This window comes from Lagenorhynchus albirostris, chromosome 17 (genome assembly GCF_949774975.1).
Source record: "Lagenorhynchus albirostris chromosome 17, mLagAlb1.1, whole genome shotgun sequence".
Classification (NCBI taxonomy): domain Eukaryota; kingdom Metazoa; phylum Chordata; class Mammalia; order Artiodactyla; family Delphinidae; genus Lagenorhynchus; species Lagenorhynchus albirostris.
The window spans coordinates 64,147,032-64,163,234 of record NC_083111.1 but is presented as its reverse complement, the minus strand read 5'-3'; the positions used below and the strand labels follow the sequence as shown (position 1 = coordinate 64,163,234).

The 16,203-nt window shown below is 40.4% G+C and overlaps 1 protein-coding gene across 1 annotated transcript in view; it reads left to right on the top strand.

Annotated features, from left to right (window-relative positions):
* SNTB1 (syntrophin beta 1) overlaps positions 1 to 16,203 on the top strand; it is a 231,470-nt gene that overhangs the window by 83,494 nt on the left and 131,773 nt on the right. The window contains exon 2 of the mRNA XM_060127700.1: positions 14,948 to 15,164. Within this exon, the coding sequence (XP_059983683.1) occupies positions 14,948 to 15,164 (217 nt within the window). The remainder of the gene's footprint in view (positions 1 to 14,947; positions 15,165 to 16,203) is intronic.

The following is a 16,203-nucleotide window of genomic DNA, read 5'->3' as shown; positions in this document are numbered from 1 at the left end:
GCTCAGCGGCCATGGCTCACGGGCCCAGCCGCTCCGTGGCATATGGGATCTTCCCGGACCGGGGCACAAACCCGTGTCCCCTGCATCGGCAGGCGGACTCTCAACCACTGCACCACCAGGGAAGCCCAGAATATACGGCTTTGATGGAGAAGTTTGTTTTTCCAGCTTCACTTCTATTATTATAGATAGCATATTAGACTATAAATGTTTGATTATTATATATCAGAGCCCTCTTTAGCTGGCTCAGGTCACAAATCCTGCATGACTTGTAGGCTTGTCCAACAAGGTAATATATTTTAGATAAGCACTATCTGTTGAACAAAAAAGAAGGAGTGAAAGGTTTGGAGCTTGATAGGAAATAAAGCACTTATATATTTTTTTTCATGAAGAAATACTTTAAACTTTCTGGTTCAAGATGCCTGACAACATCTGCAGCTTTTGTTTCCATGGCATGTTTGCATGGAGCGAAGCCTGGATACCCAGGACGATAGACAATAAGAATGTCTAGTCTATAATTCACAACCAGGATTTTCCATTTTGCAACCCTTCAGCTGGTGAGGCGGAGCTTGTAGGACCTTGCCTCAGAGGGATTTGGGGGAGATTTTGCCTTGGGGCAACAAAATTTTGAGTATATAAAGATTTTTTTAAATGATTTGTTTAAAACTATGCAATATTTATAGATGTTATTTACATTAAGATAGTCCAAGTACTCTTTCAGCCTGTAGAAAACTGTTGAGTTTCATACGTAGAGTCAGTTAACCATATCATCATATTAGTACTGCCTATAAGTAATGTTATGAACCACAAAATTGATTTGAGATATTTTTCAGGCTGCTTGTCCCAGGCTTGTTAAAACTCTGGTTTTAGCCTCTGCCAATGAACAACTGGTTCCAATGTTTCACCACAAGTAATGGTTTGTTCCTTGCACAAGCCAAAAGGATTTTCGGTTTGCATTCTTCTCTAAGTGCAGGAAATATCCCTTCAAAGTCGACCAGCTGTCTCTTCAGGGTGTTCTGAATATGTGCTAAACATGATCTAATTGAAGATTTATAGTAAATATATGAGTTACATGTATTAGCCTCATTTAAGAGGTGCAGATACTAAGGCTTAGGGAGGTCAGGAAATGTTCCATGTAGCCATTTGTGGAGGAATCAGTAGCATAAGCCAGATTGGACTGACTCTCAATCTGTAATCTTTTACCTAAACTATATTGGTTCTTGAATAACCCAATCATTTTCCTGTTGTTTAGTTTGAGCTTTCCCTTCATAACACCCACAACCTCCTCCTTCTTCTTTCCTGCTCCCAGATTAGATCATGGAACATAGATAGTGTTTTAGAACAGGAGGAAGAGTTTAAGTCATCTGTTCATTTCAACAGCTACTTCCTTCTTAAGCTTTGATCTTTACATTTGCCCTTTGCTTGGCCCTTAGCTGTCTGCAAAGAAGATGGGGCAGGGGGCGGTGGTGGAGATGTGGATTACTTGGAACATAAGAAAATATCACTAAGGTTGGAATCCCTAAAATGACTCTAGGGTGATACACACCTGCCAGCTCCCTCTGTCCTAGTGTTCTAGTTCTCTATGTCTGTCTCTGGGAGTTTGCCTTGGTTGGAAAGGATAAAGGGAGCTACGTGCGCCTTTTAAAATAACAGACACTATACGTATAGTATCTGGTTTAATACACACAACAGCCCCATGTGATTAGTATTATTTTCTTCATTTTGAAGAGGAGAAATCTCAGGCTTAGAGAGGTTTAGCAACTTGCTCAAGATCTCAGAGCTCATTCAGGAGAGTAGATTCTACATTAGTTTGGATTTCAAAAGGCAGCTTAGCACAGCACAGTGGGGAAGAGGAAGGACTTTGCAGTTAGATCCAGGCTTGAGTGAAACACCATGACTTTGAGGCTGTGAGGCCTTAGAGTCATTTATTTGACTTCTGTGTCTTCATCAGTAAACTGAATAATAAGAGTACCTATCTTTCAAGGTTGTTGTGAGAATTAAAAGACGTAAGCTATGTAAAATTCTGGACCTTTAGTTAGCACTCAGTAAGTGTTAACCATTATGACTGTTATATTCCCTCCTCCCCCTGGGATTGAGGTGAAGCTCTCACCACTTCCCAAAGCTTCAGACTCACAGTTCTACTGCCTTTTGATCTCTGTCTTCATGGATGGTCTGTCTACATCTCAAACCTTACATCTTCAAAACTGAAATAGTTTACTCTCATGTCCCAAATCTGTACTTCTTCACATATTTTCTGTTCTTTTTAATGGCATCACTGTCTACCTAATTAACCAAGGTATTTGAAAGCTTGGATTTTATAGATAAGGAAGCTTAAGAACATTGGAGGTTAAATGATTGCTAATGACCACACAGAAAATTAGGACCCCAGCCAGGATGGAAATCCAGGTATAATGAGCTTTAAGTACTTTACCTTACATCTTTTTCCTTTTTTCCTTTCTTTCTTTCTTCACTCTCTCACTTATTCATTCATTTTTTTTAAACCTTTCAATCCTATACTTTTAATTGCTTCTCGTCCTTTAACATTGCCTAGGGCCTCAAGTATTATACTGAATAGAGTGGTAATAATGGGTATCAGTATTTTGGTTCTGATTTTCAAGGAGATGCTTTCAGCATTTCCTCATTTAGAATGTTTGATGTCAAGTTTTTTTTTTTTCTTTTGTTTTTGCGTGTGCGTGTGTGTGTGTGTGTGTGTGTGTGTGTGTTTTGTTTTATCAAGTTAAGGAAGCTACCTTCTATTTCTGGTTTACAAAGGGCTTTTTTTGTTTCATTAAAACTGCTTGCTGGTTTATTTTATAAAATGATTTTTCTGATTGAAGTAATCGTATGTTTTTCTCCTTTTCTTCTGTTAACGTACTGAATGACATTTATACATTTTCTTATATTTAACTGATCTCGCCTCCAAATAATCCAAATTTGTACTGTCTTCTAATATACTATTTGGCTTGGTTTGCTGATACTTTGTTTACTATTTTTGCTTTAATTTATGAATGAAATGGGTTGGCAGTTTTCCTTTCTGAAATTTTTCTTGTCTGGTTTTGTTATATTAGCTTCATAGAATAAATTGGGGAGGCTCTTTCTTTGTTTTCTGAAATAATTTGATTAAGATTTGAATCATCTATTCTTTGAAAATTTGACAGAATTCACTAATAAACTCTGGTTCTCTTTTCTTTGTGAGAAGAATATTGACCAGTGTTTCTATTCCTTTAAGAGTTATAGGACTAGCCATGCTTCCTATTTCTACTTAGTTTTAGTAAGGATCCCCCCGCCCCCTGCCCCAGGAATTTGTGCATTTCATTTAAGTCTTCAAATTCATTATCCTAAATATGTCCGAAGTTTTATTTTATTATCTTTTTAGTCTCTCTTGTGTCTGTAGTTATTTCCCCTTCTATTTATTTATAATACTGGTTTTCTGTTACCTCTTTTTATTTCATCAAACATGCCAGGAGGCTCTCTATTTTTTCAGTCTTTCCTTTGCTGCTTTTAGATCTTTCCCTTGTGATGTGGAATAGTTTGACAATTTGAATTCTGATATAATCTTTACAGAATATGTTTATTAATTTAATCCTCCCAATATCCACAGGTTTTTCCAGCACCAATAGCAACTCATTAGTTATTAGTCACAATAACCTAGCCTATGTCTCCATGTCACTTGGACCATTTGCATTGCTACAGCTGGGGTTATTAGATTTATTCGATTAGATATTAGATTTAGAACATAAAAGACCAGATTCCAGGTCTGCTTCTTCCTTGAGGTAAGATAATTAAGCCCTCTGAACCCCAATTTGTCCACCTTTTTTATTGTTAAATTTTCCTATGGGTCTATTTATTACAAAGAGTTGTATCTCTTTTCTGATGCTTACCATCACTCCTTCCTTGCCTCCTTAAAAAACAAACCAAACAACAAAACAAGCCCTTCTATCTTGGCTGCTCAGGGTCAAGAGAAGCTTCTGGAGGCTTAGAGGAAAAACTTGCGAGGTTTTAGTCTCCTGGATCTGGCATTTAGATCCAGGAAGCTTGCTTAGGCCTCTCCTCTGCCATCCTGATCGGTTCTTGTAGTTCTTGGCAACTCCTCTCCCAAAAGACTCGTAAGCAAGGTCAAGCTAAGTTTGGCCTATGGGACAAAATCCAGTGCATCAGGTGTGACCAATAGGCATTAGTTCTGTTGAGCAAGATGTGTTTGTGTGCACGTATGTGTGCTTGGGAGGGGGTAGAATTTGGTGGGGAAAGTTGTTAGGCTCTTACCTCCTGGGCCATGGAAATCTCAAGCAAATAAATGCACAGCCAGATTCTTACAGGACTTGGAGATCGTGCACGGTTCAGCGGGGATGACAATAAGTACGAAATGAGATTGTGCCCTTAGAAGTGTTTTAAACGGTAAAGCCTGTTGAAAATGGCAGGTATTCGTAACATCGTCCAGTTTAATGGACCCTGATGTTTCAAAGCCCGCACCCCCATCTCCTTTACTCTCGGATGCTTCTACAGTCGCTTTAGGTCTGCAGCATATCCAGGCTAGGGTGAATAAAAAATCTCAGACACGGCCTGAGTCTGCCGTTGGTCGTGATACTTTGTTTACTTAATGTGGTTTCTTTCGGAAAAGCTTGATGACTCTGGGCTTCTGCCACTGAAAAGTAACTGCAAGTTTACTGAGCCCCAAGTCTGATTTGCAGGATGTTATTACCAAGCTACATCTGGAATAATAGAAGTTTATTTTCCAGAGATACCTGTCAGGAGGAAGTGAGAGCAGGACTTCCGGCCTTTTGACGTAAAGTCCTATTCACACATGATCTTCTGTCTAGGAAAGAGTAAGAACAATATTAGGGCTTGAGCATTCAGACATCCTTTCTGCCCATTACTCATTTCCTGTCTTCAGATGTTAGGGTATAGCTGTTAAAACAGTTACAGTATTTTCCGAAGGAAGAGAAACTATGATTATTTGCGATGGTGAAGAGCTTACTGGCAAATTGTTGGAGGATCAAGTCTGTAGACATTGTTAATCCATATTCTCTCAAGTACTTATTAATACCTAATGAATACGCTTCAGTCCAGTTGTGTGTGTGTATTGAATTATATGCTGTAGCAAACCCCAGATTTAATTTATGTGCAGTAAATGCATGAATGAAATGATACTTTATGCACTGCTGATTTTGACAGTTCCTAGAGTTAGAAAAGAGATTGGTATTCTTGCAATACATGTTCTCATTTAAATTTCCTAACAACAGTAACAGCAACATAATAGCAATAGTTATATGTGAGTGCCAAGGATGTGCCAGGCACTGTTCTAATGGCTTTGCATACATTTTAAAAATTATTTAACCCTCATGACAGTTCTACAAGATAGGTCGTATTATTATCAGGTGAGGTAACTGAGGTTCAGAGAGGTTACATACCTTGCTCAAAGAAGCCCAGCTTGTAAAGTAGAAGATTTGGGGTTCGAACCCAGATTCTGTGACTCTAGAGCCCATTTATTAAACTAGTTCATTTTATTGTCTCTCTAAAGAAGACACTGTTTTCCTCATTTTCTAAATGAGAATTCTAAGATTTAGATATTGTAACAAACTGTCCCATTGTCACATACTAATATGTAGCTAATAAGCATATAATAACAAAGAAATGTACAGCATGACTTTGCATGGTATACAACCATGACCTGCCCTCACTGTACTGGAGTCATTGGATTCCGCATCTTAATGAACCACATTCCAGGAAGAACATAGAACATGACAGCTTGAAGGGATTTTAGAAGCAATCTGTTCTTCTGCAGAGTAAAAGAATCTTTTCTGCAACGTGGGAGATAGCTCATCCAGTTTCTGCGTGAATGTTACTAGCAATAGCGAACTCACTACTTCACAGTGTTTTCTTACATTGAACCCAACTGTAACATCTATAATTTGTCTTCACTGACTGTGGCTCTACCCTGCAGAGATACACAGAGTGAGTTCGGCACAGCTTTCTGTTCTTTAGGCCCCATCAATCTTCGCTTTTCTAGGTTACCTTCTAATAATGGTAACTGACCCTTATGGTGTTTACTATGCCAAGTTCCTTAGAAGTTTTTTTACTTATATTAACTCATTTAATCCTCACAATACCTGTGAGATGGGTGAAAGAAATAACACATGAAGAATCTAAGTTATTTACTCAAGAGCTTGATGATAGAAAAGCTAGGAGTTGGACCCCAGCAGTCAGACTCCAGAGTTTATGCTCTTCACTACTATGAGCTAATGCCTCTCATTTAACCTATGTTTTCTTTATTTCTTGAATCTTTGACAAGCCGATTACCCTCTTTACCCTCATTTGAACATTGTCTAACCCATTAGAGCTTCAGGTATGGGCTGATCAAGGTGACAAAGAGGGGAACTATCCTCTTCTGAACACCATACATGAATCTTTGGAGCCTAATGTCCTATTACTTTATTGCAGTCATAACCATGGCCATCCCTAGAACCTTTCTACACACAAAACTGCTTATAATACAGTTCTCCTATCCTACATGTTACAATGATTTTTATTTTGAATACACAATGACAGAACTTTCCATCTTATCCCTATTATATTTCATTTATTTAGTTTGGGCTTGGGTGAAACTCTTAAATCCTTATTTTGTTATCTAAGGCATTAGGCCCCTCTTCCAGCAACTCTTTAGGGACCTAAAATAGTAAAAGCAACGTCTATGATGCCTGTCATACATTAGGTCATCCATTAACTCCTTTAGGCCCTGAGAGAATGTGGACCAGGAACACGATAACAACTGGCTATCAGATGAGGAAGATACTAGTGGTTCCAGCCTCCTTTTTGCCAGGCTTGTCTTTTTCTTTCTGTAAAGCCAAATATGTATATTTTATCTGTTTATAAGGTGCTCTAAATGCTTTGTGTACTCTGCAGAGTACAGCCACCATCAGAGAATACAAATTATAGGAGTAAGATTTGGATTCATATAAGAAAAGGAGTATAAGAAAAACATTCCAGACAAAAAAATCTTTTTAAAAGCATGACTTATAAATGTTCATGGTTGGACAAACAGGATTCGTTCAGGCACAAGCATCTAGCCATGTGTAGAGGCAGCATCCAGAGTGCAGGAAAGAACACGGATTCGGACTGGGGGCTTTGGAGCCGGACTCCCTCAGCTCAGATCTGGCTCTGCCAATTGCTGCTGTGTGACCTTGGGCAAGTCACTTCAGCTCTCCATGCCACACTCCCCTCGCTTGTGAGGTAGGCATTATAATAGTCCTACTTCATAGAATTGCTCTTAAATAAGCTAGTATACTTCAGACATTTAGAGTAGGGCCGGATGCATAGTGAGTAGTCAATAGCTGCTAGTTAGTATTCTAAAGCCCTTTGTTCAGACAAGGCCCACTGCCTGTTTGGGTAAACAAAATGCTGTTGCAATGCAGCCACGCTGATTTATTGACATATCATCTGTGTGTCTTTCATGCTACAATGGAAGGAAGTAGTTGTGACCAAGACCCTAAGGTCCAACAAATTTTATATCTGGCCCTTTACAGAAAGAGTTTTTGCCAACCTTCATTCTTCAGGATAGAGGACAAGGATTTCTGAGCCTCGTCTGTTACTCCTTTGTCTTGAAACCTTGGATCAGTGACAGATACTCTCTGGCCTCTGCTATTTCTGTTATAAGCCTCCTTCTCCCGAAGAACAAATCTGTGAAAAATCGTATCTTGGAGATCCTACTAACTTTGTCTTTCATTTGCTCAAAACTTCCGTGTTTTACAGCCAGACTTTTGTGTTAATTGCTGTGGATATAGATGAGAATATCAATTTTTTATTTTTTCTAACACTAATGAATACTTAGCATGTGCGGACCTCAGTTCTAAGCCCTTTCTATGTGTTAGTTCATTTAATCCTCACAGCAGCTCTTTGAGGCCGGCACTACTCTTTATCCCCACTTTACAGATGGAGAAATGGAGCCACCGAGAGGTTGAGAAAATTGTCCCAAGCTCACACAGTTGGCAGGTGGCAGTGGCAAGATTTGAAACTATGCAGTGTGTTTCCAGAGTGTAGAGTTTTCACTTCTACTGTAGTCACTCAACTCTGAGGACCTTATGATTCCACCAGAGAGGCCTATATGTGAACAGGTAACTGCACGTGATGTGTGTTTAAATATTTGTAAGATGAACCAGCACAGTGCCTTGCGTGGCATAAGCCGTCGTCATAATGTTTAGGTCCTGATGCTGTTAATAGCAGTGGGGATCGCCACAAACCGTGGTTGGAGCTTAAGGGAGGCATGCCTGGAGGACTTCAAGAAGGAACTCTTACCTGAATTGAGACTTACTTGATATTAAGAGGAGTTTGCCAGAAAGCTTTCCATGCAGAGGAAAAAACACATGTGCAAAGAACGGAGGCATGTTCAGAGAATTAAACAGTATTTCTCTGTGGCTGGTCTGCAGACAATGGGGACCAAGAGGTAGTCACTGATGGGAAGTGGGCAGGGCCAGAATGGCTCTGTAGGAATTGGGACAGACCCAAGTCCTTTAGTGAGTGTCTCTTTCAGAGCAGAGTTCTATATCTGTTTGTTTATAGTCAAACACACACCCCAATCCTGCTCATAGGCACTGGAATGTAAGCACCTCAAGGGCAGGCACCCAGTCTGTTTTGTTCACTGAAATAACTCCAGCACTAAAGGCCATGCCCATAGCAGGAGCTCATTAAATGTTTGTTCAGTTAATGGATAACTAAACCAATCAGCATCCTTCTGGGTGGTTGTAGGACTCATGGAATAGGATACTTTCCCTGGGTCCACCTGTCATCCCTGGTGACAATGAGCTTGCTTTGTTGAAGAGTCAAGGCAGGAGGTCACCTCAGATGACTCTGCTGTAGAAAATAGGGTAATTTTTGAGTTAGTTTTTAAAGTAGAGGCTTAGCAAATTCATAACCAGTTTATTTTAGTTCTGACTCCACATATGAAAATTCAGCATCCTCACCCACAATGTCCTTGTGACCTCATGCGAACCTTTGGTCATCCTTCAAATGTCTGAAAATCCTACCCTCAAGGACCCACCTGGCAAAATATAAGTGAAAAAAATATTGGAAAGTGAATGAAAACAATGATTCTTCTAGGCCACTGTGCCAAAGTAAAGAAAAAGTAACCTAAGTATATAAGCTCAACATAGGTTTGTTTTCATTTGTCAGGTGCCCATAGGGCTTGGTAAAAAGTCAGAAGGCACATCTGCCTGAGGCCTCAGGATTTGGCACACATTTTAACGGTGATGTTAAATGTTTAACAGCGATTTCCCAAGGGATCATCAATGTTTGAAGGGTAGGAGCCTTATTTCCCACCCCTGACATGTGAGGAGAATGAGGTCTAGAAGGTGAAATAACTTGCCCAGGGCTGGAGAGGTAGTTAGCGACAGGGCTGGAACTGGAACCAGGTCCCTGACTCCCAGGGTCAATTCTCTTTCCAGTTCACCGCTCAGCCTCCTGAGAGATTAGCTATAGTTTCTGAGAAGCTTATATTACCTCTTTCATCATTTCTTGGTCTTTTTGGAAATATTGATGATCTCCCTCTGCATCTTTCCTAAGATGACCCAGGAAATGGCATTAAGAGAAGTCTCTTGCGTATTTCATTGAGTCAGCAAACCCCATTGTCACCAGCTTGTACCCAATTTGCAAGTTTCACTGAAGGTCCCAATACTCAGGTTTCTTGGCTCCAGCTGATGCCTTTTCCCCTTAATCACATTAGAAAATGTACATTTCATGTTCACATCCCCTAGAGTAGTGAAATATTTCTTTTCCTCCTGTAATCTGGAAATCCCCTTTTTGGTTGTTTTGTTATTTTTAAGAAGAAAACTTGCACATAACGGAGGGACTTGCTGGTTCTTCAGAAACCAGCCTGGTAGGAGAGTTGATTGGATTTGCCTAAAGCATTTCCTCATTAGTAGCCTGTGTGTGCTTTTCCTTTCAGATGTCACCTGGCCTCCTCAACAAAGATTTAATTGTGGCAACTTGGGGCCTTTGCAAACGTAGGTTTCCTGAATGTTCTTTTGAAATCTTCACAGCTGTGCATCTTTCAGATGAAAAACTGGAAACATATTGAAAGTGACTTGGTGCATTATTGGTTTGGAGACCACTTCTCATTTCTCTTCTACCCCTATTTTGTAAGGGAAGATTGGAATTTTAATTGCTCAGCCACGGTTTTTAATTCATGATGCCCAGAAAGGGCATGGTTTATTAATTAGTCCTGATTATGAGGTGCCCTGAGCCTGGGCCTGGCTGCTGCTTGATCAGTTTCAACAGTTCTTTGCCTGAAATGACTGTCTGTAAGCACATGGCGGTCTAATTATGCAGACACTAGCTGTTCAGATCTGCCGGGTTAAACCCTGTATTATACATATGACAGTGCCTTAAAAGGCATTTGTTGAAATGCCAGTTTATTAGTTCAGCCTTACAAAATCCAGCTCTCTTATGTTATAGGCAAATAGCCTCTTAATTGGATGTTTTCTCCCAGTACATGAAAACGTTGGCTTAAATACACAGACACACACAGACACAGACACAGACATACACACACACACACACACACACTCATCCAGTTAATTTTTTTAAAAGTGCGAGAAACAGTATTGCTTCATGGTTAAAGGTAAGGACTCTGGAGCCAGGCTGCCTCGATTTGACTCATGTGTCTGCCACTTTCCTGCACTCTAACTTGAGTTTATGAGTTTCTCTCTCTCTCTCTCTAGTGCACAGTCTTTAGTAAAATGGGAATGATTGCAATGTCTGTATCCTAGGGTTGTTGTGAGGTTCAAGTGAGTTAGTACCCAACAAACACTTATCAGAGTTCATGAAACCTAGTTCTTACGTTTTTTACTGATGGCTCCAGTACATTTATTTGTGGTTATATCTTATAAAAGCTAGTTGTGTTAAGCTGGCATGGTTAGGGATATCTCCCTGTGGCAGAAGCTAAGAATTGTCCCCTAATGTCTATTCTCTTTTTCTTCCACAGTAATAGCCTCCCCTCACACCAACTTTTAGCCAGGTTGGCATAGAATTGTCCAGAGTTAAGAGTAAATTTCTTTTCCATGTAGAAGTGGCCATGTGACTAAATTCTGGCTGATGGGTTGTAAGTAGATAGTGTGTCAGCTTCTGAAAAATGACCCTGAAGGAAGGGTAGTGTGTCTTTGACTTTTTCCTTCTACCTCACGATGGGAATTTGGTCACGATGGGAATCTGGTCACGATGGCTGGAACCCGAGCAGCCCTCTTGGGTCATTAGATGGCAGGTTAGCAATGTAGAGCAGGAAAGGAGCAGAAGCCTGAGGACCTAAAAACTTCAGGGAGCAGAGTTGCCCTAGCAGCCCTTTTCTTTCACACTAGACTTTTGGTAAAAGCAAACCTCTATATTATTTAATACACTGTAATTTGGGGCACCTATTGCTGTCAGATCTAGTCTGAGGTGACATCTTACCCTCCCTGAATTAGACCACATTCATTATTTTGATTGCAATGTGTAGAAGTTTCGGGACACCAAGGCACAAAGAACCACGGAAAGTTTTCACACACTCTTAATTTCCTATTAGAGGCACTGCTTTACAACACCCAGACGTGGCTGCAGTGCTTTTACTGTCTGAATGAGGGGACTTAGCCTCAGGCCTCAGTTGGTGATTGGAGAGGGCACCGCTTGCCAGTAGAATTATGCTCATAACTGATGGCCAAATCTTGTAGAAACTACTCGTAATATCCCTCAGAAGGGATAGTCTGACAATTTTATTGCTTCCCTTGGGCCAGAAATTGTGAGCCTCTGGACAAATCCAAGACAATTTTCTTTTGCTCTCGTTGCTATACCCAAGAACAAGTTTCTCCACTTCCTATAAATATCAAAAAGAAGCAGGCCTCCTAAACAAAGGAACTTTAAGCAGGATTGTGGTGGTGTTGCTAGTTCTTCCTCAGGATAGATATGGAAATTGTTCAGTGATCTTAGTGTATCTTGCTTAGGAGCAATGATGATAATCTCTTAGTCTCCTTTATTTCCTTGAAATTGAATCTTATTTTCTGGCGGTGCCAGAGATCTCAAGACTCATTTAGGGATTTTGCTGAGCCATCTTCCCAACACTGGTGAAAAGGAGAGATGACATCTAAAGCTCTCAGAGGAAACATAGGTTCTAAGGAAGAGTGTCTGATTTCATACTTGGTACATCATGAAGAGTAATGATAAATGTTCTTCTTTATCCCCCTTCCAAACTGAGGTCCAATTTTCCTTTCCTATGGAATTGTGATAGAAATTATAAATCAGAGTACATTATATAAAAGAAGGACTGTTATTCTTACCTCTACTTTTAAAAGTCCTAGCTGCCCTTTAAGGCCAAGTTCAAATGCCACCTACTCCATGAAGCATCCCTAGATTCTCACCTCCACAATGCTCACCCCCTACTCCAGCCAGAAGGATAATAATACAATCAAAGTAGAATCTTCAATCTCAGCTGATACTTGAATTTCCCATATATCAATAAGTATAAGTCTACAATATACAAAGCTAAGCAGAGTTCTAGCTTCTGCAAAAGCATTTTAGAGATGGAAATTCAGTACCTTCAAAAGAGAATTTATTTATTCCAGTTTTTAGACAGCTTAATTCTGTCCCACTAAATTTTCTACGTTTGTTTATAGGTATGTCTGTGCTCCTCTTTAAATACACTGCCCAGAAATAAACAATATTCCTTGAAATACACTGTCCATGAATCACCTTTCTTCTTCTGTTACTGCAACCTGTGCTAACAGGTTTGCAGCAACCATGGAGCTGTTTTCTCCCAGTTGCACTTATATTCAGTGAAAATTCTGAAATCTTCTTTTTAAATATGTGTTGGTGCTAAATGACATCTCCTCTGTCTTAAATTCATGTGGCTGGTTTTGATATTTAGTTTGGGTCCTCCAATATATAGATCCATATTGCATGCATGTGGGTATGTTTGGTCTGCTTATTAAAGTGTTGCAAACCTAACCTGTCACTCAAGCCCCTAGATCCATTTGTCTGATGAATTCTTCCAAGGTCCTTTATTCTTATTATAGCTCATTCTGCTTTATGCCACAGTTTATGTACTTGTTTTATGCGACTGTCTTAGGTGGGGTTCCCTAGAAGCAGAGCCTCTGTCTGGGGAATCGGGCAGCAGCTCTATAGTCTCCCAGGTTTGACGGCTTCTGATGGTCCAAGAGCAGTTTTCCAGAGCAGGAGAGTAGCTAAGAATTGTTCTCAGCCAACACACAGCAGCTAGGATATAGGTGCCCTAGCTGCCGAAAAGGATCTGCCGGGACACCAACAGCACCCACTACAGTCAGCCATGATTTTGTAACTCTTAAGTATGGAAGCCACGTATTGTTTATTCCTGCAGTCTCCATGAACCTGAGTCCAAGTCTTACACAGGGAAGGCACTAGTTTGTGGAATTGAATCACCAGAGATCTGGAGGAAGTGCCCCCTGGTTTGCACCCATTCCAATCCACTGCCATTTGTAATAACAAATACCTCTAAGGGACTTACCATGTAAGTGACAGAGAGAAGGATATGGAAGCTTATATTGCATATTCCAAGAATCCAGTTTCCCTGTCCACTTGAAAGGACCAAATGCTTAAATTTAGAATTGGCAAATACCACCTTAGTAAGCATATCAAAGAGCAGAATTTTAGTCTGCTCCATTCAGCTTTTAAACGATTTTGTTTCTTTAAATTTTATAAAGTAATATATGCATATGGCTAAACATGAGAATGGTATAAAAGAGTAAGAAATGAATAGTAAAGGTCTATTTTTCCATCGTCTTGACTTGCAGTTCCACTCCTAGAGCTAACTACCGTTAACATTTTCTTGGGTTTCTATCCAGAAATAGTTGTAGCTATACGAGGATAAATATCTATGATTTTATACACAAAATGAGTACAGTATATGCACTGTTCTCTAAAGTTTTTTTAGACTGTTAATAGATCTTAGAGGTTTTTCTACATCAACGCCTCTATAGCTATCTCATTTTTTTTTAATGAATGTATAAACGTGTTACAATTTATTTAACCTGTCCTCTTTCTTTTTAGTGGACATTTAGGTTGTTTCTAGTTTTTGGCTTATACAAGTAATATTTTTGCCATCACAGATTTTTACCATTACAAAATAAGTGTTCTTCTATGTATTTCTTTGCATATATGTTCTTTTTTAAAAATTTTTTTAAATTTTATTTATTTATTTTTGGCTGTGTTGGGTCTTCGTTGCTGTGCACAGACTTTTCTCTATTTGCAGCAAGCAGGGGCTACTCTTCATCACGGTGTGCAGGCTTCTCATTGCGGTGGCGGAGCATGGCCTCTAGATGCATGGGCTTCAGTAGTTGTGTCATGCGGGCTCAGTAGTTGTGGCTTGAGGGCTCTAGAGCGCAGACTTGGTAGTTGTGGCGCACGGGCGTAGCTGCTGTGTGGCACGTGGGATCTTCCCAGACCGGGGATCGAACCTGTGTCCCCTGCATTGGCAGGCGATTCTTAACCACTAAGCCACCAGGGAAGTCCCTGCATATATGTTCTTAATACTATTAAATTGAAAAGCCTATCCCTGAGTCTCAACAGAATAATGGAGACGTGGATAGTTAATGTGGCCACCAGATTCCCTACATCTATACTGAATAACTGTATGTCTTTTAGCCTAAGATATGCTTTCTCACTCTCTGCCCATTTGTTTTTCAGCCTCTTTCCCAGAATGCACCTCATAATCAGAAAAGATAGAAATTGTCATAATTGAAAAAAGCTGAGAGTAATTCTCAAGTTCAGGTTATCCTTATGGCAAGTTCTAAAAACCACGTCGGTACATAATTTAAGGAATAGAAATTCTGAATCTTGTTCAGATTTTAAGAGTCTCTGTTTAAGAGCTTATCTAATACAAGTTTCAAAAATGCCATCAGACTTTCCAGAAATTCAGCCCTGATGTACTGAAAAGTGCTTACTGTTGTCTTTTTGCTTGCAGTGAAGTATATGCGGGAAGCCACACCCTACGTGAAGAAAGGCTCCCCAGTATCCGAGATCGGGTGGGAAACGCCTCCGCCAGAATCCCCTCGGTTAGGCGGCGGGTCCTCAGATCCTCTGTCATCGCAGTCCTTCTCCTTCCATAGAGACCGGAAAAGCATCCCTCTCAAGATGTGCTTCGTCACTCGGAGCATGGCCTTGGCTGACCCTGAGAACAGGTAAGGATGGCTAACGCCCTCCTCCGTATCTCACTGCTCTTTGGCCTCTGCGGCTGAAAGAGAGCTTTTATCAGGTTGTACTTGTGTCTGGAAACACTGGACGGTTTCCAAAGAATAGCCTGAAAGGACCACGATGCAGGAATGTATATGTCAAGCTAGGCCTCCCTCTCTTTCTTCCTCCATCCTTCTTTTTCTTCCTTTTATCCTCATGAAGAATCTGTATACTAAACTCTGGTTCTGGAAAGAGTTGAATCAGTGGAGTCAGGATCTTATGTGTCTTCCCTGGGTCTGCCTCTGCCAGTATATGGAACTTTGGGCAAGTCTCTCGGAGCACTGAACCTCAGTTTTGTCGTATGTAAAATGGAAGTAGTTGAAATCAATGCCTCGTTGAGTTGTGAAGATTCAATGAGGAAATCCATGTGAACTGCTAAGCCCAGGAAAACCTTCCATGAATATAAGCTATATGATACTATGTATTATTCCTATTGGTTTTTTTTTTTTTGGCTACCCCATGCAGCATATGGGATCTTAGTTCCCTTACCAGAGCTCGAACCCCTGCCCCCTGCATTGGAAGCACAGAGTCTTAACCACTGGACCACCAGGGAAGTCCCCAGTACTATGTATTGTTGATGTTAGGTAACAATAAGCAACTAGGCCTCTCTGGGCCTCGGTGTTCTCAACTGTGTACTTGGAGGGTTTGATGAGAGCATCCTTAACACTTTTCGGCTCTGAAGCTCTCTTTATCCTCAAGAGAGAAAAAGGAGTGGCCTCCATCCAAGCCTGGAGTGCTATTTCCCAAAGCCTATACAGTGACATCTTTGCCACAGGATAGATATATAACCCAATCCATGGCAATTAGAAGGAATCCAGGCAAGATGAGCCAGTATTTGGGGTCCCTATTCCCCCAAAAGTTTTCCTTTATCTCTGCTGACAGAAAACATACATCTGGAAGGAAAATAAAAGACATGTAGAGAAGAGAGAGAGAAATTGAGCCAGAGAAGGGGGAATCGTGGTGACCTTTGCATCCTCATTCAAATGC